Source organism: Geotrypetes seraphini, chromosome 10, assembly GCF_902459505.1.
Source record: "Geotrypetes seraphini chromosome 10, aGeoSer1.1, whole genome shotgun sequence".
NCBI lineage: Eukaryota > Metazoa > Chordata > Amphibia > Gymnophiona > Dermophiidae > Geotrypetes > Geotrypetes seraphini.
This window is the reverse complement of record NC_047093.1, coordinates 127,157,481-127,182,200: the sequence shown is the minus strand read 5'-3', so window position 1 is coordinate 127,182,200 and position 24,720 is coordinate 127,157,481. Positions and strand designations below refer to the sequence as shown.

Below are 24,720 nucleotides of genomic sequence, written 5' to 3'. Positions count from 1 at the left end.
TTCTTTCTGGTGACTGGTGTCTACTGTTTATCTGTAGGGAACATGTTGAGTTTATGCCCCAAATCCTGGCAGCCTCACTTAATCCAAAGGGAAAGAGAACAGTTGTAGGTGAAAACGCACAGCCTAGACCTAGGGGCCCTGGTATTCCTTATGGCATTTAACTTGGCAATGACAATATTTATTTAAGTGAACAAACAAAACAACCTAGGCCAAAAAGGGAAAGGAGAACACGGAAGAAGACCAGAAGAAGATACCCTAGGGCCTAGAGCATTCAAGGATCAGATAATTTTGTCAAGAAAACAAATATATCCCCATATCTCAGCTGCTTTGCAATCATGCAAATTGTACCATTTTTATGGCATAATAAGTAGCTGATAAAACTAGCACTGTGATAGCCTTGGTGGTATTATCATGTGATGATCTCCGATTGTCTGATGATCTTCAGAAAGCAATCTGCATAGCCTGGATTGCATCAGTAAATATTTAACAATATACTGTTCAGCCCGTCTGAGGGCAAAGAGCTAATTTACATTGGATAAACAATCGATGTAGAAATCACAGGACAGGCACAGGTGAAGACATCGAGTCTCGTCTTTATGGCAAACACTATGAAGTCTAAACTATCATGCACCAAGCTTTCATAATGGTATAGTAAGGATCTAAAATTCTATAGGCGTTGATGCATTCTGTAGAAAAGAGGTCTGAGGCAGCCCTAAACCATTGCGAACCTGGCCTTTAAAATAGCATTTCACGATAAACCTCTGTAACTCAGGAATGCTGATTCTCTCTGCTCAAGGATGATGGGTTGATCAAGGGCTAGTGAGGGGAGAAGGAGGAGGGTCATGTCATACTTCATAAAACTAGGGTTTTTTTTTTTCTTTTGTCCTTGATGATTACCCAGTTTATATATTTGAATATAAACTGGGATTTTGGGGCAAAAAAATTGGCCCAAAAATGGGGGTCCCGGTTTATATTCGGGCCAGCGCCCACCCAATCCCCTCCCAGACTTATTGCAGGCCTCCACTGGGCCGCAAAGCTCTGCACCCTATCCCTCCCTCCCTGCCCTGTCCATCGTACCTCCTCTGCCACTGGAATCCGTGGTGGTCCAGAGGTGTAGTGGGCAGGAGCGAGCTCTCCGTGCTTCTGCCCTGCTGCTAACCTAGTCGGTCGCTCGCTGCTGCTGCGAGTTCCGGCTTCAGCCACTGAGCGGTACCGAGCAGGAGCACGCTTTGGCACTGCTGCTGCGGTGCAGCGCTAAGCGGCTTTCTGAATGGCTCCCGTGAATTCTCATGATCGGTACCGCTCAGCGGCTGAAGCCGGAACGCGTGGCAGTGACCGACCAACTGGGTTATCAGCAGGGCAGGCGCACAGAAAGCTCGCTCCTGCCCGCTACACCTCTGGACCACCATGGATTCCAACGGAAGAGGAGGTATGATGGACAGGGCAGTGAGGGTGGTGAGCCTGGGAGGGAGGGAAGGGGGCTGTGTGCAGTGCCTGGCAGGGAGGGGGCTGGGCGCAGAGCCTGACAGGGGGTGGAGGGAAGGGGGCTGGGTGCAGAGCCTGACAGGAGAGGGAGAGGGCACTGGGTGCAGATCTTGGCAGGCCAGGGCACTTGACTATTAAGCCGCCTTACTTATATTTGAGTCAACCATTTTTGCTCCTTTTGGGGGGAAAAATGGGGGTCTCAACGTATATTCGGATTGACTTATATTCGAGTATATACAATATAGTTTCAAGTTTAATAAAATTTTGATTAATCGCTTAATCGTAATTCTAAGCGATGTACACAGTACTAAAATTACAAAATTCAGGGAACAATACAACACATAACAAGAGCTAAGTCTTGGAGGACTATTGACAAACTTGACAAACCTATAAAACACTAGGGAGGGAAGGAAAAAAGAACTACATGTTATTTGAAAGTAAGCAAGACATTCAAGGAGAATACATGAAGGTAGGGGAAGCCAAAATGCTACAATGAGGTTATACAGTAGAGTTAAAATCAGCTAGAGAACTGGCTAGCTAAGTATCAAAAGCGTCTTTAAAAAGGAAGCTTTTTAATTTACTCTTAAATTTTTCCAAGTCGCGTTCTTCCCTCAAGTAAATAGGAAGCGAATTCCATTTTGGGGGGGCTATGACGGAGAAAATAAATTGCCGTCTTGTATTAATAATTTTGAGAGAGGGGATCGTCAACAAATGCTGTTCATTGGATCTCAACGTTCAGTTTGAAGTAGAGGGAATTAATAATTTATAAATGAAAGCAGGAGTTTTATAAAGTAGGGATTTGAATGTAAGCAAACATAATTTATATGTAATCCGGTGAGCTACCGGGAGCCAGTGTGCCTTTTTAAGGAGAGGTGTTACGTGATCAAACTTCTTGGCTTTTGATATAAGTATAATAGAGGCGTTTTGGATAATCTGTTCACGTTTAATTTCGTTTTGAGCAATTCCCTTAAATAGGGCGTTACAATAGTCTATCTTAGAAATCACCAGAGAATGGATGAGAATGTTAAGAGATTTTAAGCAAAGAAACTGTGAAACTGAGCGTATTTGACGGAGTCTGAAAAAGGTTGATTTAATAATGCTACTAATGTGGTCATGGAAGGTTAATTTATAATCGAAAATAACCCCTAGAACCTTAATGTTGCTTACTGATTGTAAGGGAGAACCCTTAATGGAGATGGGAAAATTAAGTTTTGAACTATCTTTCCAAGGAAAAAGCATCACATTTGATTTGTTAACATTAAGCGCTAATCTATTAGTGTCCAGCCATTGGTGTATTTGTTCAAGCTTCTTATTAATTGTTATTGTATCCAAAGGGTTGTTAGTATCTATTGGATGTAAAAGCTGAATGTCATCAGCATAGGCAAATACGTTAAAGCCAATGGATTGGCACAAGGTCATCAATGGGGAAAGGAAAATGTTAAACAAAAGTGGGGAGAGAATGGACCCCTGAGGGACACCATACGTAGTTGTAGAAGTTTCAGAAATTGAGTTGTTAAAAGACACAGTGGAGGTACGATCTGTGAAATATGATACAAACCAAGAAAGGACCTGGTCTGTAATGCCGATAGATTGAAGTCTGTCTAACAGAAGCTGATGATCAATCGTATCAAAAGCGGCTGAAAGATCAATAGAAATTAGGAGAACCGATTGGTGATGATCCAGAAAATATTGTATGGAGGTGGTCATACCGATCAGTGAGTGTTCTGTAGAGTGATGCTGTCTAAAGCCAGTTTGATTCGGATGTAAGATGTTGGTTTTTTCAATGAATTCCGATATTTGGTTAAATACCATCTTCTCAGTTAGTTTTGCTAGGAAGGGAATATTTGCTATTGGTCTGTAATTTGATTTATCCTCGGAGCTAGTTTTTTGGTCTTTAATAATGGGACGAATGATTGATTCTTTCCAGGCCTTTGGCATGATGCTTTGTTGAAGGCTTTCACTAACTAGCGTAAGGATGAAAGGACCAAAAATCTTAAAATAGCGCTTAAGGATAAAAGGAGGTATTGGATCTGCTTGAGGACCATAGACTTGATGAGGGATGCACACAATTTAGTGAATGAAAAGAAGACACAACAACTTTGTGAGAAGACTCAGAGGGTTAGCAAATGCACATCTGCACTGAATGTGAAAAATGTTATGTTTTCCATCCTAGCTCTTCATGGTCATCCAGAAAGGAATAATTCAGGCTTACTTTCCTAGAATTTTCAAATGGGGTCTTTTAAAGCTGATATTTGCTAAATGCGGCTGAGGTTTCCCAGTCAATGGAGCATTGGGAAATCCTGGCTCTGCTTCATATAAACAAGTTTTGAAACAGCACTAAATTTGGAAAAGAATTGGAGGAACTCATTACTCAAGGACTCTGACCAGTCTGAAAACCAACAAGTTTGGGCTGTGTTATAGAGAAGGGGCATTAGCAATCGTGAACTACATTCAGATTACTTTGCTATTTAGTTAAATCATGTAATTCACTTTTGTCTTAAATTGTAACTGAAAGGGCACATAATTTCCTTGAGCTACACTTCCAAATCCAGGCAAGATATTCAAAGTCCATGGCAACATTTGTTTAAAAAAGGTTGTCTATACAGCACCATCTGTGTAGGGTAAAGACCTGGGCCTGGTCCACCCCGTTTTAGTTTAGGCCCACTCCACAACAAAGTGAATTGCTAGTGAAGCAGGGCCCCAAGCCCTTTCTAAACTAAACGAAACCATAGGCTTATATACCGCATCTTCTCTATAAAGATAGAACTCGGCATGGTTTACAGAAGATTAAAAAGAATACAACAGGGATCACAATTTTGAAAAAAAGCCAAGTTTTTAGATGTTTTTGGAATAATTGGAGTGAGCCCAGATCATGCAACTGGACAGGAAAATTATTCCAGAGCTCAGTAATTTTGAAAAGAAGAGACTTCCCTAATTTTCCAGTATAGATGACGCCTTTCAGCGTAGGAAAAGATACTTTAAGTTTTTGAGTAGGTCTGGTAATCTCGGATCTTTGTAGAATTCCAAAATAGAGGGAGGAAGGAAGGAAGGAAAGATGCCATGCAAGATCTTAAATGTAAAGCAGGCACGTTTGAAATAGACGCTAGAAATAATTTGGAGCCAAAACCTCAGGGCAGTGGGTGGCATGCTTCTGGCTGTTCATGCTGTGAGCTTCCCGTACATGCTCCAGGAGGCTCCACAGAGGACTGTAGCTGGTGGGGCTAGAGGGATCCCCACCAGCCAAGGTATTCATTTATACTGTTAGGCCTCCTTCCCAATGCATTCTGGGTTGCACTGGGAGTGGTCTAAGATTCCAATTGGCCAGATACCAAAGGCCCCTCCCATGGGGTGGGTGTAGGGGAGTGTCGAGTGGGTGTTAGGAAATGTCAGATGCTCAAGGCCCAGCCCAGCAGAGATCAGCAGCAAGAGGCAGGATCTTCCGGCACCGGCTCATCCTGTGGGCTGGTGCCGGTGCCAGATCGTGGTAAGGCTCTGGGTTTGGGCGGGCGATGCTGGTTCTTGGGGATGGGGGCCTTTTTGGGAAGTGATGTGGTGGGGTGGAAACAAGCAGCTCCGGTGGCCTTGTGGGGCATAGGGGTGGGGGTGAGGGGTGTCTGTGGAGTTTCCCTTACTTTCTATGGGGAAACTCATTTTGATATAAGAGCACTTTGGTTTACGAGCATGCTTCTGGAACTAATTATGCTCGCAAACCAAGGTTCCACTGTATATTTGAAAATTGACTACTTGAACGTCTAGGTCAACAGAAATTCTAACCCATAGGATGCCTAATCTTATACCCCATTTTCAGCCAAGTTGAAAATGTCCAAATCCAGAGCATTTAGACATGGGAGTGTCCATCTTTGTGACGGACTGGCCACATAGACATGCCAAGAGTAGTGGGACACCTTAGAGGGCACAGTTGTGAACTTCACATAAAGGGTGCCAGAAGCACATCTCACCCCAAACTCCCCCTAAAACTAAAGGTCTACCACCCCATGGCTGCAGGATGTACTAGTGGTGTCGCCAACAGCTGGGAGGTGTGTCACCAAAAATGTGATAGCCAGCATGCTTTTGCTTTTCTTAACAACTATGTGAGCCGCATTTTTTTTTTGGGGGGGGGGAGGATGTAGAACCAGGAAGTCGAGTACTTCAACAGGCATTGTTTTTCCGAAACACAGATTGGTGTTGAATCTGATCCTATTTTCCTTCTGGTATATATTTCATAAAATTTGATATCCACCTCTGATCTTATGGGGTTTTTTTTATTGGATGTCCATTGGTCCTTCCATACTCTTTGCATTTTGGGACGTTATATTCCTAGGGAATGCATAGTGTGACCATATGGCTCCAGAAAAAAGGGGATGGATTGAGACATCCGGGTTTTACTTCCAGTGAAAGCAACCAAGATGTCTCAATCTAATCTAATCTAATCCTTAGGTTTGTATACCGCATCATCTCCACGTTCGTAGAGCTCGACGCGGTTTACAGTAGGAGAAATAGGAAGGAACTACAACAGAGGGTTAGAGGTAGAAGTGTGAAGAAAATTTAGAGGACTTGGGATGCCAAGATATAAGAGTTTCCTTGATTCCTAAGTAGGAGAGAGACTTACATTTTTTGAGAAAAGCCAGGTTTTCAGATGTTTGCGGAAAACTTGGAGAGAGCTCAAGTTCCGAAGAGGGGAGGTAAGGTTGTTCCAGAGCTCAGTGATTTTGAAGTGGAGGGAGGTCCCTAGCTTTCCTGTGTGGGAAATGCCTTTTAGCGAGGGGAAGGCTAGTTTTAATTTGTGGGAGGATCTGGTGGTATTAGGGTTTGAGGAATTCCAAGAAAGAGGGATAAAGGGAGGGAGGATACCATATAGGATTTTGAAAGTTAAACGGGCGCATTTATAGTGGACCCTGGCGATTATCGGAAGCCAGTGGAGCTTGGCCAGGAGCGGTGAGACATGGTCAAATTTACTTTTAGCGAAGATGAGCTTGGCCGCGGCATTCTGAATCCGTTGGAGTCTTCTTACTTCCATTGCTTTCAATGGAAGTAAAACCCGGATGTCTCAATCCGTCCCCTTTTTTCTGGAGCCATATGGTCACTCTAGGAATGCACCTTTTTATCCTTTGCTGTCATGATTATAAGCTGTACATTTTTACAGATAAAATGCTATTTGTGTATTGTCTGAGCTATTCTGTTTTTTACTTCTTTTCTGGCAATGTCTTAAAGGAACAGTCTTTCTCCACCCACTTCCCCCCCCCTCTCAAAAAATAACAGTATCATCAAAGAGCTTACTGAATAAACCCTGCTATTCACTTCTCAGGGCCCATCAGGCCTGTTTCAGCAATGGTCTCTGTGTTCAGTATCTTCAGTGCAATATCCTGGCCCCGTCATCTGAGACTGACTGGAGACATCAGTAATGCTTCTAAACAGAGACCATTAATTGCACAAAAACCCAACATTTTTTTTTTTCCAGAGGCATGGCTAATAATAAACTGGCTTTCGCAGGGAAGCAAATTGCATCACTGGCTAAGGAGACAACTACAGCGACGTTCATTCTATGAATGGGAAAATGAAATTTAGAATTAATTAGGACAGATCCTTAAGAGGCCATTTGAGAGGGGACACCAAACGCTCCCCCCTTTTACTAAACCGCGAGAGCGGTTATCAGCTCAGGGAGCCGCGCTGAATGCTCCGTGCTGCTCCCGACAGTCATAGGAACTCTATGAGCATCGGGAGCAGCGCGGATATTCAGTGTGGCTCCATGCGCTAATAACCGCTATCGTGGTTTATAAAAGGGGGGGAGGGATTCTTGTGCTTGGTTATCTTAATTTAGAAATGAGTACTGCTGGCTAATGCTGAAGAGTTCAGGATGGATGTGTTGCATTTTTCACACCGAAGTTTACACATGCTATGCAATATGTAGATAAATATACATCTGAATCTAAAAGGAGCCTTCAATAAATCATTGACGCGCTCAGAATAATTCCATGCCGGTTTCTTAATTTGCCTATTGTGCATAGATGAAGAGATGGGCAACTAAGGAAAAAAAAAATGTTTTGCAAAGACATACATTCGCTGGCTTTTACAAAGTCACGCTAGAGGTTTTTACCGTGGGCTGGTGAGGCAAATGCTCCGATGCTCATAGAATTGACCTCACTGGCCCTCAGTACAAACCTCTACTGTGGCTTTGTAAAAGGAGCCCATAATTTAAGAAACCATTTTTTTTTTTAGTATAAAAGAAAATGGAAAATATCCTAAAGGTGGGATTTCAGACCTCATGATTAAAAGACAAGATGATAACTTAAGTCAGCTCATAAGTCCCTCTGCGTTAGAGATGTTTATGGGAAAAAATTTTGGGTCATTTTGGGGACTTTTTCTGACTTTTCTCCTGATGTTTTTTTTTTTTAATCTTTTTCAGTTTATGTGCTAATAAAATTTTATTACCTATTAGAATTTTGTAACCAATAGAGAAATTGACTCTATCCATATTAATTCATAGGTTAATATCTCTTAAATGGATTTTATGTCATGTTATGCTAATCAGGTTTTCTGTTCTGCAATTCCGGCAAGAATACTATTCAAACTCTACTGTCTACTATTTAAAACCATAAACGACGACAGCCCAATCTACCTGCATAACCGCCTCATCCAAACTACATCAACTAGACATCGGAAAACCCACACTCCATTCACGTACCCTCCAATCAAAGAAGTCAAACGGAAAAAACTATATGATGGCCTTCTAGCCACAGAAGCAGCAAAACTCGACAACCAAATCTCCAATCTACTAACTATGACCCCAGACTACAAACATTCAGAAAAGAAATAAAGACTCTACTCTTCAAGAAATTCCTGCAAATGACTTAACCCGCTAGCTCCTTCCCACTTCCCAATACCTTCCCGATTCCCCAAAGCAACCTCATCTACACCTTATCTCCACTAGAAATTACCAGATATCTTCCTGTAAAACATTTTTTCTAATTCTTTTGTAATCCTCCTTGAACCGCAAGGCAATGGCAGAATAGAAATCTCTAATGTAATGTAATGTAATATGGATTGCTTCTCTGAGATTATAAGGCAAGTATTTGAGGTGGGAGATCATTTCAAAGCTTTGGGGACAAAAGTTATGATGAGACCTGAGTGGTCTCATCATATGCAAATTTCAGACTAGGGAAGACTAACTGGTTATAGTCAATAGAGTGTAATGAATGAGTTGGCATGTGAGGAAAAGATGATAAATATGAAGGTTCACCAGAATAGTAAAATTTAACAGTTAAAATGAGAATTTTGAACCATATTCAGTAAGTAATCAGGAGCCAGAGAAGGATGAATAATGGAGTAATATTATCATATTTTTTTGCTTTACAGAGTAATCTGGCAGCAGTGTTATGTAAAGTTTGTAAGTGCCAAATTTGTGATTTAGGCAAACCAACATAGACATTACAGTAATCAATATAAGAGATCATAAAAGCATGGCACACAGCACGGAGAGGTGAAAAATAAAAAACAAACAAACTGCACAGATATCAAAGAGTACTGAGGGTTGTGAATTCAGTTTTGACTACCTCAGATATTTGTTAATTATTATTAGGATTCAGTTGGTTTGTATATCTTATTGATTATGCTTAGGTTTGATCATTTCAATATTGTTATGCTGATAACAAAGTTGTACGTTTTATGTCAAGCAGCACCTGCTGTACACTGCCTTCAATGAATCTCTTCAGATGATATAACAAAAGTATGATAAATGCCAGCTGAGTACAAATGATCCATCATAGCATAATAGGCGGCATGAAAGGACATTCGTATAACAATATGATACCAATTTCAGCATAAAATACGCAGCCACCACACCATTTCACAGCATAAAATACAAATTAAATCCCTTAATAGGCACAGATTTGAATGTTTATATAAAATAGAGAAGATGAACATGATGCCAGCACAATACAAATTAATAGGCACACATTAGTGCAGTGGTCTCAAACTTGGGGCCCGGGGGCCACATGCGGCCCGCCAGGTACTATTTTGAGGCCCTGGGTATGTTTATCATAATCACCAAAGTAAAATAAAACAGTTTCTTGATCATATGTCTCTTTAGCTATAAATGACAATATTATTATTAAGACTTAGCCAAAAGGAAAGATTTATAAACCAGAAAGAGTTTTACCTCATGCAAAATTTTCCTTGCTGTAATAAGACATTAACTATTTTTTCTGAGGCCCTCCAAGTACCGACAAATCCAAAATTTGGCCCTGCATAGGCTTTGAGTTGGAGACCACTGGCTAAACTATAACCATGACATCCTGTTTGTCTTTGGGAAGCAGAGCTGAGATTGTGATGTCATAATGCCTCATTCCACCAATAAGAGCCAGCCTCATCAGTGATGTCACAATGGCTTGATAACAGTTTCTTGATCATGTCTCTTTAGCTATAAATGACAATATTATTATTAAGACTTAACCAAAAGGAAGATTTATAAACTATAAAGAGTTTTGCCTCATGCAAAATTGCCATTTCTTTTATAAGACATTAACTCTTTTTTCTGAGGCCCTCCAAGTACCGACAAATCAAGAATGTGGCCCTGCAAAGGCTTTGAGTTGGAGACCACTGGCTAAAGTATAACCATGACATCCTGTTTGTCTTTGGGAAGCAGAACTGAGATTGTGATGTCATAATGCCTCATTCCACCAATAAGAGCCAGCCTCATCAGTGATGTCACAATGGAATGATAACAGTTTCTTGATCATATGTCTCTTTGGCTATAAATGACAATATTATTATTAAGACTTAGCCAAAAGGAAAGATTTATAAACCAGAAAGAGTTTTACCTCATGCAAAATTTTCATTGCTGTAATAAGACATTAACTATTTTTTCTGAGGCCCTCCAAGTACCTACAAATCAAGAATGTGGCCATGCAAAGGGTTTGAGTTGGAGACCACTGCGTAAGAGCATTCCAACAGTATACTGTAGATCTGATGCTTATAAATGTTACTACAATACAATGAAACATCATAGTAGGTAGGAAACATAGAAACATGACGGCAGATAAAGGCCAAATGGCCCCTCTAGTCTGCCCAATCGCAGTAACCATTATCTCTTTCTCTTTCCGAGAGATCCCACGGGCCTATCCTAGGCCCTCTCGAATTCAGACACCGTCTCTGTCTCCACCACCTCTTCTGGGAGACCGTTCCACGCATCTACCACCCTTTCCGTAAGAAAATATTTCCTCAGATTACTCCGGAGCCTGTCACCTCTTAACTTCATCCTATGCCCTCTCATTGTAGAGTTTCCTTTCAATTGAAAGAGACTCGACTCAGGCGCATTTACATTACGTAGTGTATTTAAGCGTCTCTATCATATCTCCCCTCATGGAAGCAAATGCAGTTGAAACATATAGACATATAGAAACATGGGTAGAACAAAGTCATTTGGGATAAACAGATGGTTATATGTACGGTTAAATAAGGTATGTGGAAATGGACTTAGTTACAAGGTGTGTGACAAGCTAGTCCAGATGCTGAGTGGATAGTCAGTCACCACATGCAGTAGGAATCTCGATTACAAAATGTTGCCAGCATTGGCTTCCTGCAGTTTGAAATATCCGAGGATCTTCCTTTCCATTTCTCTCTTTTCCGTTGAAAAATTCTACCCCATTTCCACAACACTTTGAAAATGAATTCTTGCCTTGCTGATGAACCCGTTCAGACATTCGGTCATAAGAACATAAGACTTGCCTCTGTCGGGTCAGACCGGAGGTCCATCGTGCCCGGCAGTCCGCTCATGCGGCGGCCCCTCAGGTCCAGGACCTGATAGTGCTCCTACCCTAAAACTCACATACACTTTTCGATTTTCTCCTGTAGAGTAACCTTCTATCTATACCTTCCTGGAAGCGAAGGGGATTGCAGGGTATAGATAGAAGGTTACTCTACAGGAGAAAATCGAAAAGTGTATGTGAGTTTTAGGGTAGGAGCACTATCAGATCCTGGACCTGAGGGGCCGCCGCATGAGCGGACTGCCGGGCACGATGGACCTTCGGTCTGACCCGACAGAGGCAAGTCTTATGTTCTTATGTTCTTATGACCGAATGTCTGAACGGGTTCATCAGCAAGGCAAGAATTCATTTTCAAAGTGTTGTGGAAATGAGGTAGAATTTTTCAACGGAAAAGAGAGAAATGGAAAGGAAGATCCTCGGATATTTCAAACTGCAGGAAGCCAATGCTGGCAACATTTTGTAATCGGTCAAAGAAGAGACAGCAACAGTGAGAACAAATGAAGCTAACCGATGTTGTGCTCTCTTTCAGGGAAAACGGAAGCGTTGATAAAGAACTTCAGCCCCCATTACAAACGCCAGCACGCGGTTGCTTTCTTCAACCAGATACAGAACGAAGTGGAACAACATCGAGATTCAGTATCACAGTTTCTGAAGAGTAAGGTAAAAAAAAAAAAAGGAATTTAAAAAAAAAACAAAACCAACAAACATCTGTGACAGTTTTTGATATTAGAAGTACTGTGTTGCGAAAAACCCTTCGGGGAATCTGAGAGGGAGACCTGAGTTTTTAATTGACTAGGAAAGTGGTTGGACGAGCCCATTTGTGAAACTTGTAAACAGCAGTGTGGTCACTGTCTGTCAGTTTCCTGGGACAATTTATTGATTTATTTACAAATAAATCTATACTGCCCATCTGGAGTTACTAAACATTTTCCAATAAACATATGAATGATGCCTACTTTCATGTATAGAATACTATCAAACACAAATACACACATATAATTTAGATTGCTATAGAATGCAGGAAAATAATATTATTCGATAATTTATGCATGCAATTGTGCATCCGCCAACGCTCTGCCAAGACTCCGCCCACATGTACATCCATCTTTATTTTGAAATTCTTTATTTAGAAGAAGAACCCTGTTTCGGTGCAACAGCATAACCAACAGAGAAACACAACTAGTTCCTCATAATGCAGACATCGATGTACTAACTATACACTATCACATTTAGGTTCTATCTTATCGAATAATGTGTAGCTGGAATATTGGCATGTATGTTTCTGTCTGTCTGTCTGTCTCTACTACTCATTTGCACACATTCTTGGCACTTAAGTGTTGCCTGCTAAGTGTGTTTGGGAGGTAATTTCTATAAGTAGGCCACCAGCATTGAGGTGCCATATTTGCACAGGTAATAAGCCTATTCTAGAAGAACACTTATAGGGAAGTTAGGCGCTATTTTGAATGGAAATGTGCACCAACGGATACAAGGCACCGAAACAGGGTTGATCAGCACAGAAATACACTTACATGTCTTTTTATAGTGCTATCTGGGGGAATTCCCATGAGAGGAGCATGGGTATGTCAGGGGTGTTCTGGGAAATTGCGGCAATGCCAAAGATGAAGGTTCAACTTGCACACCCAGGATTTATATCTGGTTTTTATTTATTTAAAAAAATGTATCGCCCACTTAAAATCTAAGCTGTTTACAAGAATGCATTCATATTAAAATAATAACAATAAGACTATAATACAAACTCAACAAACCACGCTGTGCATATAATGTTCCGCTCTCAAACATCACAACAGTGGTCTCTTCTAGATGGTAATTCGGGAAAATACCTCCACCAAAAAGTGAGTTTTCAGCAATTTTTTTTTAAGCCCTGCATATTTGCACACAAGCGCAAGTAGCCTGGAAGAGTGTTCCACAAAGCTAGAGCTGCCACAGAAAAGGCTGACTGTCTAGTAGAGAATGACACAGTGGCCGTTTCCTGTGGTACGCCGCGGTAAACCCACAGAAACGGGGGAAACTTCATCCCATTTGCCTCAGGTTTTGAAACAAGTCTTTTCACTGCCCCACAGGAGCAGTAAAGGGCCTTAAAGGATGACTGCTGTGAGCTGCCTCCCTCCTTCCCTCCCCCTCTCAATTGCACAGCCAGCAGGCCCCCTCCCAATCATGGGTCCAACAGCCCCCTTCTCTTCTGATCGTCGGTCAAATAGCAACCCCCCCCCCCCCACAAACCAACCTGTGGCTCCCCTACCAGGTAAGTCCCTTTGTGCGTCCTACCAGGGGCCTACCAGCATCTTAGAAGCTTCAATGACTGAAAAGGCAATGTTGCAGGCCTGCTATGGGACTTTCCTCTGGCTGAGTACTTCCTTCTGATGTAACCTCTGATGAAAATTCTGGAATATCTCATGGCATACCTGGAATCTCATTGGGTCTCACCACTGTGCCATGGCACACAGTTTGAGAGACACTGCAATAGATGATCAAGCTCTCTACGTACCCATGGAAGACAGACACTCTTTATAAGATTCATTCATGCTCTGGCTTTGATAAACCTCAATTACAATGTCAATCTTTAGTTGTGAAGACTACCTTAAAAAATGCAAATAGTTCACATACCTATGCCAGTACTCCACCAGAAAAGGCAGGACCTTGAACAGATTTGGCAGATGTGTATTCCAGAGTTCAGTACTTGCCGTCAGAATCTTAAATTACATCTTTTATATGACTTTTTACAGGAAACCCCATAAGAGTTTCCACCAGTAGGTGCCCTACCTACACCTAAGTTACGTGAAAAACTACATTTTAATGCACTTTCAAGGTGCCTAATGGCAAGTACATCTCAAGTCACCATCAAAGACTGACCATCACTGCCATTGCATTCCCAATCGCAACATATGGCTGGACACTCACGATAGCAGATAGAAGAAAAATTGATGCCTTCAAGCTGTGGTGCTGGAGAAGACGTCTACAAATCCCATGGACAGCTTGGATCAACAACAAAGACGTCCTTGATCATATAAACCCAGAGTTATCCCTTGGAACGCAAGATTACCAGACAGAAATTGATCTATTTTGGATATGTGATGAGGGCAAATTCAATAGAAAAGGAGGTGCTACTCGGAATGGTCAGTGGTAAAAGGAAGCAGGGGAGACCAAAGGCCCGTTGGGTTCATACCATCAAGAATGACATGGTAATGAACATCAAGAAATTGAAAGAAGCCGTGGAAAACAGGGACACTTGGCGAGGACTGGCCTATAGAGTATCCATGGGTCGGACATAATGGCGCCTATATAAAAGGTGCTGGAATGGTGCCTAATGCCATTATATGCATGCCTAATGGTGGAAGTATCGGTAGATGCCTCCAGAGGTGCGTTTCATGTCAAAAATAGGCACTTAAAATGTAAGCCTGGAAAACCCTGGCCTATGTTTATTTATTTAAATACTTATAACCCGCAAATCCACAATTCTAAGCAGGTAACGAAAATCTTGCATTCATAATAAAACATGATAAAAGCACAAAAAGCCCACACAAATTCATAAAACAAACCCCACCCCCTTAACAACAAACACAAACAGTCAAGAACAAAACACACAAGATACCTTAAAACTAACAACTAAACAGAAAAGCTGTTGGGGGATCCAGACAATTGGTAGGATCTGCCTACCAATTGTCGTACCCAATTGTCCTATATCTACCAATTCTCCTACCCTATTAGAAATGTCAAAAATAAAAATCTAAATAGTCCACAGCTTGCCATCAGCTCATTGCAGCAGGGGAATCCCCGATGAGCTGAGCTGGCAGGACTCCCTGAAACTGGCTTCAGGGAATCCTGCTAGCTCAGCTGATTGGGGATTCTCCTGCAGTGATCAATTGAACCAGCAGGGAGAACCCCAATTCCTCTCTCCCTCCCTCACACCCACTGATAACCCTCCCTAACACCCCTCCAAAGATAACTCCATCCACCAAGCCCAACACCCCACACACCCCTGACACCCCTCCATATTCTCCATTACCACACACCTCTCCACATACCCTTGTACCTTTGGATGAAAAATCACCAAGAGGGATGCTCACTCCCTCCTGCCAATAGGGCTGCCTCTTCAAAATGGTGGCCCTTCCTCCTCCCATGGGATGCAAGTGGGATGCACTGGGAGGGACCTAATGCACTGATTGGCTTGGGGCCTTAGATCCCTCCCAGAGCCATAGGCCCCTCCCAGTGCATCCCAAGCTTAGCATGACCCAATCGACAATCTTCTCAGTTACAGCCCCTACGCTGTGGAACGCAATAAACACAAAGAAACATCCTTAGTATGCTTTAAAACAAAATTTAAAAAACATTTTTATCCAAAGATGCCGTTGACGTTTAATCTAATCTTTGATAACGAATTCTACTTTTAACTTATTTTCTCTTTCTTACATAAGGGCCCCATCCAATTGTGCTACCCTTGACTCTATCCTATTTCGACATGTAGTTCTTCCCCTTTACCCTTATGTATCCATATGTCAGTTTGTCATACTGTCCGTGCCCCCTGATTTTACTTTTTATTAAATATTTACCTGTATGCCGCTCAGAAAATTTGATAAGCGGAATATCAAACTTTAACAAAACTTGAAACTCCACTTGGACATTGAGATTCCCCTCTGCAGTGATGTCCTTTCTAAAATGCCACGCCACATTTTTAATTTGATTTTTCTCCACAAGTGTCTTGTTCTATATAAACTTTAACTCAGAGAATAACAATTGCACTAATCAGATACATGTTTGTTTAAGTCTGGAATAAAATGTATTGATTAGAAATAAATGTTGGCGTCCTATAGCGTGTTGAAGTAGTGTGAGATCTCTAACATTTCTCTTGCCAGCCTCTCTCAGATCAAGCTACAGTCTTGTACGAAGCAGAACTTTCACAGTTTGCAGACGACTTGAAGAAGTGGAAAGACAGATACATTGTGGTGAAAAATGAGTGTGCCGTGGAGAGCTATGAAAGCAGAGAGGTAAGCCCCAAATTCTAAACCAGGGGTTCCTCCCAGTCCTTTTAAAAGTCCCAGTCAGTTTAAAAGTTTACAATATTAATCATTTGTGGGGTCCATGATTTCCTCCGGAAATCTACTTGGTGCGATTAAGGAGCCCTTGACTTTTCCTTGGACTTTGACCCCCACCCCCCCCACCCCCATCAGAGCCTTAACTGACAAAAATCTCCCCTTCTTATCAGATCCTAATTAGAGAATGACACGGTAACAAAATTCATCACCGTTCCCGTCCCCGCGGATAACCGCGGGAAACCATCTTTATGTCATTCTTTAAGGAGAGAGGGAAGAATCAGAGTATGAATGGCCACAACCACTGACCCTCAAGCTTTGCTTTGAAGAATGCTGAGATTGAGCAGCAACATTCCAGAGCAGAGATTGTGATGTCATAATGCCTCATTCCACCAGTGCCTAAGAGCCAATCACATCAGTGATGTCACCATGGCTTCATTATCCTTGGCTCCCATAAGAATCAGAGTATGAATGGCCACAACCACTGACCCGCAAGCTTTGCTTTGAAGAATGCTGGTTTAGAAGGACTGAGGTTGAAAGAGACACTACAGAATGACAGTCTCTGGTATCCAGAGCAGATATTGTGATGTCATAATGCCTCATTCCACCAGTGCCTAAGAGCCAATCACATCAGTGATGTCACAATGGCTTCATTATCCTTGGCTCCCATAAGAATCAGAGTATGAATGGCCACAACCACTGACCCGCAAGCTTTGCTTTGAAGAATGCTGGTGTAGAAGGACCGAGGTTGAAATAGACACTATATAATGACATGGGATTATTTCCCGCAGTTATCCGCAGGGACGGGGACGGTGATGAATTTTGTCACCGTGTCATTCTCTAATCCTAATACGTAAATACTGCTGCTGTTAATGTTTTACGTTAGATACTCATGCCTTATTACCCGAATAACAGGAATTTAAGTGAAATTCTCCTTTTATTTTCTTCCTTCAGTCCTGCCAAAAGGGAGCCGACCCTAAAAGTAAAATCCTCCCCTCTGGAGGGAAAGTGGTTCTCTCAGAGGAAGAATACAATGCGTTATCGGATAAGCACTTTCCAGATCCCGTTGGTAAGCAGCCTTGCAGATCAACATAGCCATTTTTCTGGCAATGCTTATTTATTTTGAATGCAGCCGATGTGAAGGGGTACGTTAGCACCAGAATCTATAAGCAGGAGTATTCAGCCTATGATTTTGCATGCCGTTTGTTTAGTACCCAGTGCAGTTTGAGGCCTAAGGCCCCACATGAACCGGCAGCTGGATCTTTGTCATAGTGGTTAACAGCTGTTCTTGAGGCAAGTTATAGTGGTAGCTCTAAAGAGACCTATTTTAATTAAACGAGCTAATTACACCAAGGGCCCTGACGAAGCCTCGCCACCGTGGGCGTACTAACCTGGTTAGTTTTGACAGGGCTTAAATGCAGGCCTTCATTTGAATTGCCTCTGGGAAGTTCTTTAGATTAGGCAGTGTACCAGGATTTCAGTGATGTTGTTTTCACTGTACACATATTCATTGTTGGCATAATTTTGAGCTGCTGTATTTTTTTTACCCTGCTGGCTGTAGCAGTTCAGAAAAATACAGACATTCAGGCTCAGCACCTCTGTCTAGATAGCGATCTGGATGATGTTGCCGGTTACTGCTCCATCTCAATATTGCTTCTGTTTGGATAACTCTGAGGCTGTCCATGCTCTGTCCAGTCTTACCTAGATAATGCCGTTGAAAATCACTGGATAGACCTGGATAGCAGAGCTTGCGCTCAGGATAAATGCTTTTAAGTAATGACCTAATGTATTTTTCCAGTCCCAGGAGCTCTGCTAATTCATGTTATTGCAGAGATAACAAGTCGCGTGTATTAGGGATATGACAAATGCATTTGTCTGCCCTTTCATGTTCACATACCAAGTACTCTTCTTCTTACACATTCAGGAGCTAGTGCTTCCTGTGATTTGGCATCTCCCTGCCCATCCTCTGAGGTCTGGCATCTCCCTGCTCCCCTGGTGTCTAGCATTTGTCCTTCTCTCTTCCCTCCTTCTCCTGTCCCCATAGGTCCAGAATTTCTTTCGGTGTCTTCCACTTTTCCTGATGTGGCGTCTCTCCTCCCCCCACCACTGACTAGCATTGCTCCCTGTTCACTACCCCTCTCCCCCATCCACCTTCAAACTTATCTTTAACATTAGAGGTTGATGGGAGTGGCAGAGATTAACACATGCTACCTCTTATTAGCCCCAGAGCCCAAAGACCAGTGCCCAAACCGAGACCAGCCTCACCCGCGTACATTCCGGTTCAGCAGACACGTGTCTAGCCTTGTCTTGAATCCCTGGAGGGTGTTTTCCCCTATAACTTGGGATGCTCTGCCGGTCACATGCACAAAGGTTCTGCTTTAAGGATGACCTTAATGTGTGTATGTCCAAAGAAAGCATGCTTCCCAGGGCTGCTCTGCTGCTGTCTTCAGAAGGAGCCTACAGGGTTCTCTTTACCTGTCAGGTCCATAGTTCTTAGCTATTAAAGCTTGTGACCTTCAGGTCCAAGATTTCCCTAGTGGAGGGAAGCCTCTTAACCAAAAGGCTAGACAGAATCTCTATATCACAGAGATGATCACAGCTAGCCCACTCCACTAATATTCTGGTGAGGAGTTTCCCTGACCACACTACCGGAAAGATGTGCTGAGAATTGAGTCGGTTCAGCGAACGGCTACCAAGATGGTCTTGGGGCTCAGGGATCTCACGTATGAAGAAAGGCTGAAAAAACTGCAGATGTACTCACTGGAGGAACGAAGAGAGAGGGGAGACATGATTGAGACCTTTAAGTATATTACGGGACGTATAGAGGTGAAGGATGATATCTTCTGTCTTACAGGGCCCTCGGTCACCAGAGGGCACTCGCTGAAAGTCAAGGGAGGGAAATTTCATGGTGATGCCAGGAAATACTTCTTCACCGAAAGGGTGGTCGATCATTGGAACGAGCTACCTCAGCAAGTAATTGAGGCCAACAACGTGTCACGTGGGATCTCTAGGGGAGTAAAAGTCAGGGAGTGGGTCATTGGTATGGGCAGACTTGATGGGCCGCGGCCCTTTTCTGCCGTCAATTTCTATGTTTCTATGTTTCTATCTATGTTTATGATCAGTTTCAGTTACCCTTACTTAATCTATATGCATTATCCCCAAAGAGCGTAAATGTCGATTATTTAGTCTGCCTTCCCTTACATTGAGAAATCCACATAGCCACTCACTGTACTGCCCATCTCCCTTCTTAGCTCACTGGTATAGTGATTTTCAAATACTATAGTTACATTTCACTCACAGGAGATGCTACCAGAGCAGAATATCAGTTAAAATGCATTCTCTCTCACTCAGACAATTCAGCCGAGCCAGAGAGAACGAATTAGTCTTTAAAAAACACTTTATGACTAGAGATTTTCCCTCTCCATGTAAATGCTCGTGCCTTTTTGCAATTAGGTGCACAACTCCTGTTCACAGTTGTCAAAACAGATGCAGATTGTGAAAAATTGCAGGCAGACCTTAGGAAGTTGGAAGACTGGGCGTCCAAGTGACAGATGAAATTTAATGTGGACAAATGCAAAGTGATGCACATTGGGAAGAAATAATCCAAATCACAGTTACTGGATGCTAGGGTCCACCTTGGTGGTTTGCGCTCAAGAAAAGGATCTGGCTGTCATTGTAGCCGATATGATAAAATCTTCTGCCCAATGTGTGGCGGCAGTCAAAAAAGCAAACAGGATGCTAGGAATTATTTTTTAAAAAGAGATGGTTAACAAGACTAAGAATATTATAATGCCCCTGTATCGCTCCATGGTGCGACCTCACCTGGAGAATAGCGTTCAATTCTGGTCTCCTTATCGCAAGAAAGATATAGTGGCACTAGAAAAGATTCAAAGAAGAGTGACCAAGATGGTAAAGGGGACGGAACTCCTCTCGCATGAGGAAAGACTAGAGAGGTTAGGGCTCTTCAGCTTGGAAAAGAGATGGCTGAGGGGTGATTTGATTGAAGTCTACAAAATCCTGACTGGAGTACAATGGGTACAAGTGGATCAATTTTCACTCCGTCAAAAATTACAAAGACTAGGGGACACTCAATGATGTTACAGGGAAATACTTTTAAAACCACTAGGAGGAAATATTTTTTCACTTAGAGAATAGTTAAGCTCTGGAACACATTGCCAGATGTTGTGGTAAGAGCAGAAAAGTCCATAGTCTGTTATTGAGAAAGACGTGGGGGAAACCACTGCTTGCCTTGGATCGGTAGCATGGAATGTTGCTACTCCTTGGGTTTTGGCCAGGTACTAGGGACCTGGATTGACCACCATGAGAACAGGCTACTGGGCTTGATGGACCATTGGTCTGACCCAGTAAGGCTATTCTTATGTTATAACATCTGCATTTAACTTTGAGTCAGCCCCTGACTCATCCAAGCTTCCTCCACATCCACACACCCTGTAAGTTGCGTACAATAGAATTTGCACACAAAACTTTTAGGATAACAACATTACGGAGCCATTGAAAGTTTTCAGCCCAACCAACAAAATTGGGACAGTCTCCATCGAGGGCTATACACTTAGTCCAGTGATTTTCCACTTTTTTTGTTCTGTCGGAAAAATACAGAGTGGAAAAAAATGGAAAATCGCTGGACTAAGTGTATAGCCCTCGATGGAGACTGTCCCAATTTTTGGGGTTGAGCTGAGAACTTTTCAGCAGCCCCTTGTAAAGATTATTTGGGCATGCAATTGCTGATTGGCGTCAATTTAAGTCAATAATTAACTTCAATTAACTAACAATTATTAAATTAAGTTGCATGTGCACCCGGCCTTATTTTATAAATTGTGAATGCAAATTTGTGATTGAAGCAAAATTATAGAATTAGGAAGTGTCTGTCCAGTAATATGCGCATTATATACCTCACAGTAACTGCACGCATCTGCTCATAATGGCTCCGTTGTTCTTATCGTCCCTTGAAATCTTTTCCTGAAAACTTATTAATGTAAAAAATGTGTCAAGACGTTGACTATTTGGATGTTTCTGAAGGACCAAATTATAAATGGTGTTGCTATAGAAATCCAGATTATTAGAACTGTTCTTTTTTTTTTTTTTTTAATTAAGTCTGACCACAGAGCCACAGTTTACTATAAAGACAGATATTAATTAGCAGTAGAATGGCATCAATGCAGAATGCATCAGAATTTAATTGCATCCGATTTTTAATTGCTATCAAAATAATGAGCTTTCCAAGAAAATCCCTGCAGTTTTCTTTGTACTGTTTTATCATTTAAGTCATTTAAAGAAATATTAAAGTGACTTTTCCTTTTACCATATGTTTTGTGTAGACTTTCTTGACTACATTCCCCCTAGGAATGAGGGTTGTTTCCTGACACAAACTGGAAAAAGATTATTAATGAACTGCACAACTGTCTGTGAAAAGAAGTCAGCAGCTATGCTTGACCTTAACCACAAGAATTAGCAAGCAGATGTCTTTTGCAGCTGGTAATGGAATCCACAGGACATTTTTTGTGATGGTACACGGCAGATTTTAAATCCTAACTCCAACCCACTTGTAAAAGCGCCCATGTCTGTTTGTCATTCCTTCTATGCAGGTCTTCCATCATATTTGCAGGGGTTAGGTGACCAGCTCACAAATATTAAAAAATCACGAATAACTTTAGGGTCCCTACCCTGCCTCCCTCCTGCCTCCCAGAACCCTCCACAGCTTACCTTTAAAGCACTGTTGGTTTAGCAGTGAAGCGGGGCAGGAGCGATCATTCCTACGCTCCTGCCCCGTGCAGATCCGCTATCAAAAATGGCTACCTCAAGTTCCCGTGTCAAGTCTCATGAGTTCCCGCGGTTTTGCGAGGCCGACGTGGGAACGCGAGGCAGCCATTTTTTATAGCGGATCTGCATGGGGCAGGAGCGTAGGAAGATCGCTCCTGCCCTGCTTCACTGCTAGACTACCAGAATTGATTAAAAATAACATCTAGTTATATTCCAAAAAAATCTTTGCGTTCTGAGAATTTGGCCTTGCTGAAGACGACTGTGAATCCAAGGTTAGTTGATACTAGCAGGAGTTAAGATTTGGAACGCTCTGTTGTGAGAGAGGTTTGTTTAGAAAATTACTTAAAACACAGTTATGTATGTAAACTTGTAACCCATTCTGAGCTCTTCTGGAAGAATGAGATATCGATCTAAATAAAATAGTAATAATAGCAGTAGATTAAAACTGGATTTTATTGAAGTAGCTGATATCTCGAAATCCATGGCTAAACTAAAGTTTATGGCCCACAATAAGTAAAAGATCTAGGGGATTGGTATTCAATTGGCCAGAAATGGTTCCTGGCCAGTTAAATTGCTTGCTCGGGGCTAATCGGTCATATTCCGTGGCACTTCGGTAAAGTGTCCAGTTAGCGCCAAACTGAAAACTGAGTATTTTGGGGTGTTCCAAGGCGGAGTCAACACTTGGCTGGTTAAGTACCAATATTCAGCTCTTAACCAGCCAAGGTCGCCCCTATAATTAGGACTCCATAAAAGTCAGTCCTATCTTCGAGGTGCCCCCAAATCCCATCAAGTGATGAATATCACGCTTAACCAGTTACGTTTTAGCTGGCTTTGCAAGCCCAGAAATAGAGAATGAGACGGTGACAAAATTCATCACCGTCCCCGTCCCCGCGGATAACCGCGGGAAATAATCCCATGTCATTTTTTAGTGTCTATTTCAACCTCAATCCTTCTACACCAGCATTCTTCAAAGCAAAGCTTGCGGGTCAGTGGTTGTGGCCATTCATACTCAGATTCTTATGGGAGCCAAGGATAATGAAGCCATTGTGACATCACTGATGTGATTGGCTCTTAGGCACTGGTGGAATGAGGCATTATGACATCATAATATCTGCTCTGGATAATGAAGCCATTGTGACATCACTGATGTGATTGGCTCTTAGGCACTGGTGGAATGAGGCATTATGACATCATAATATCTGCTCTGGATAATGAAGCCATTGTGACATCACTGATGTGATTGGCTCTTAGGCACTGGTGGAATGAGGCATTATGACATCACAATATCTGTTCTGGATAATGAAGCCATTGTGACATCACTGATGTGATTGGCTCTTAGGCACTGGTGGAATGAGGCATTATGACATCATACTATCTGCTCTGGATACCAGAGACTGTCATTCTGTAGTGTCTGTTTCAACCTCGATTCTTCTACACCAGCATTCTTCAAAGCAAAGCTTGAGGGTCAGTGATTGTGGCCATTCATACTCTGATTCTTATGGGAGCCAAGGATAATGAAGCCATTGTGACATCACTAATGTGATTGGCTCTTAGGCACTGGTGGAATGAGGCATTATGACATCACAATCTCTGCTCTGGATACCAGAGACTGTCATTCTGTAGTGTCTGTTTCAACCTCGGTCCTTCTATACCATCATTCTTCAAATCAAAGCTTGCGGGTCAGTGGTTGTGGCCATTCATACTCTGATTCTTATGGGAGCCAAGGATAATGAAGCCATTGTGACATCACTGATGTGATTGGCTCTTAGGCACTGGTGGAATGAGGCATTATGACATCACAATATCTGCTCTGGATACCAGAGACTGTCATTCTCTAGTGTCTGTTTCAACCTCAGTCCTTCTACACCAGCATTCTTCAAAGCAAAGCTTGCGGGTCAGTGGTTGTGGCCATTCATACTCCGATTCTTATGTGAGCCAAGGATAATGAAGCCATTGTGACATCACTGATGGGATTGGCTCTTAGGCACTTTTGGAATGAGGCATTATGACATCACAATATCTGCTAAGGATAATGAAGCCATTGTGACATCACTGATGTGATTGGCTCTTAGGCACTGGTGGAATGAGGCATTATGACATCACAATATCTGCTCTGGATAATGAAGCCATTGTGACATCACTGATGTGATTGGCTCTTAGGCACTGATGGAATGAGGCATTATGACATCACAATATCTGCTCTGGATAATGAAGCCATTGTGACATCACTGATGTGATTGGCTCTTAGGCACTGGTGGAATGAGGCATTATGACATCACAATATCTGCTCTGGATAATGAAGCCATTGTGACATCACTGATGTGATTGGCTCTTAGGCACTGGTGGAATGAGGCGTTATGACATCACAATATCTGCTCTGGATAATGAAGCCATTGTGACATCACTGATGTGATTGGCTCTTAGGCACTGGTGGAATGAGGCATTATGACATCACAATCTCTGCTCTGGAATGTTGCTGCTCAATCTCAGCATTCTTCAAAGCAAAGCTTGCGGGTCAGTGGTTGTGCCCAATTATACTCTGATTCTTTCCTCTCTCCTTAAAGAATGACATGAAGATGGTTTCCCGCGGTTATCCGCGGGGATGGGGACGGCGATGAGTTTTGTCACCGTGTCATTCTCTACCCAGA

General features: G+C 42.3%; 1 protein-coding gene across 2 annotated transcripts in view; it reads left to right on the top strand.

Moving 5' to 3' along the window:
• Nucleotides 1-24,720, top strand: part of NIBAN1 (niban apoptosis regulator 1) — a 143,015-nt gene that overhangs the window by 50,961 nt on the left and 67,334 nt on the right. For both annotated transcript variants that reach the window (XM_033960061.1, XM_033960060.1), the window contains 3 exons: nt 11,776-11,906; nt 16,118-16,249; nt 17,249-17,363. In XM_033960061.1, coding sequence (XP_033815952.1) covers nt 11,776-11,906; nt 16,118-16,249; nt 17,249-17,363 — 378 coding nt within the window. The remainder of the gene's footprint in view (nt 1-11,775; nt 11,907-16,117; nt 16,250-17,248; nt 17,364-24,720) is intronic.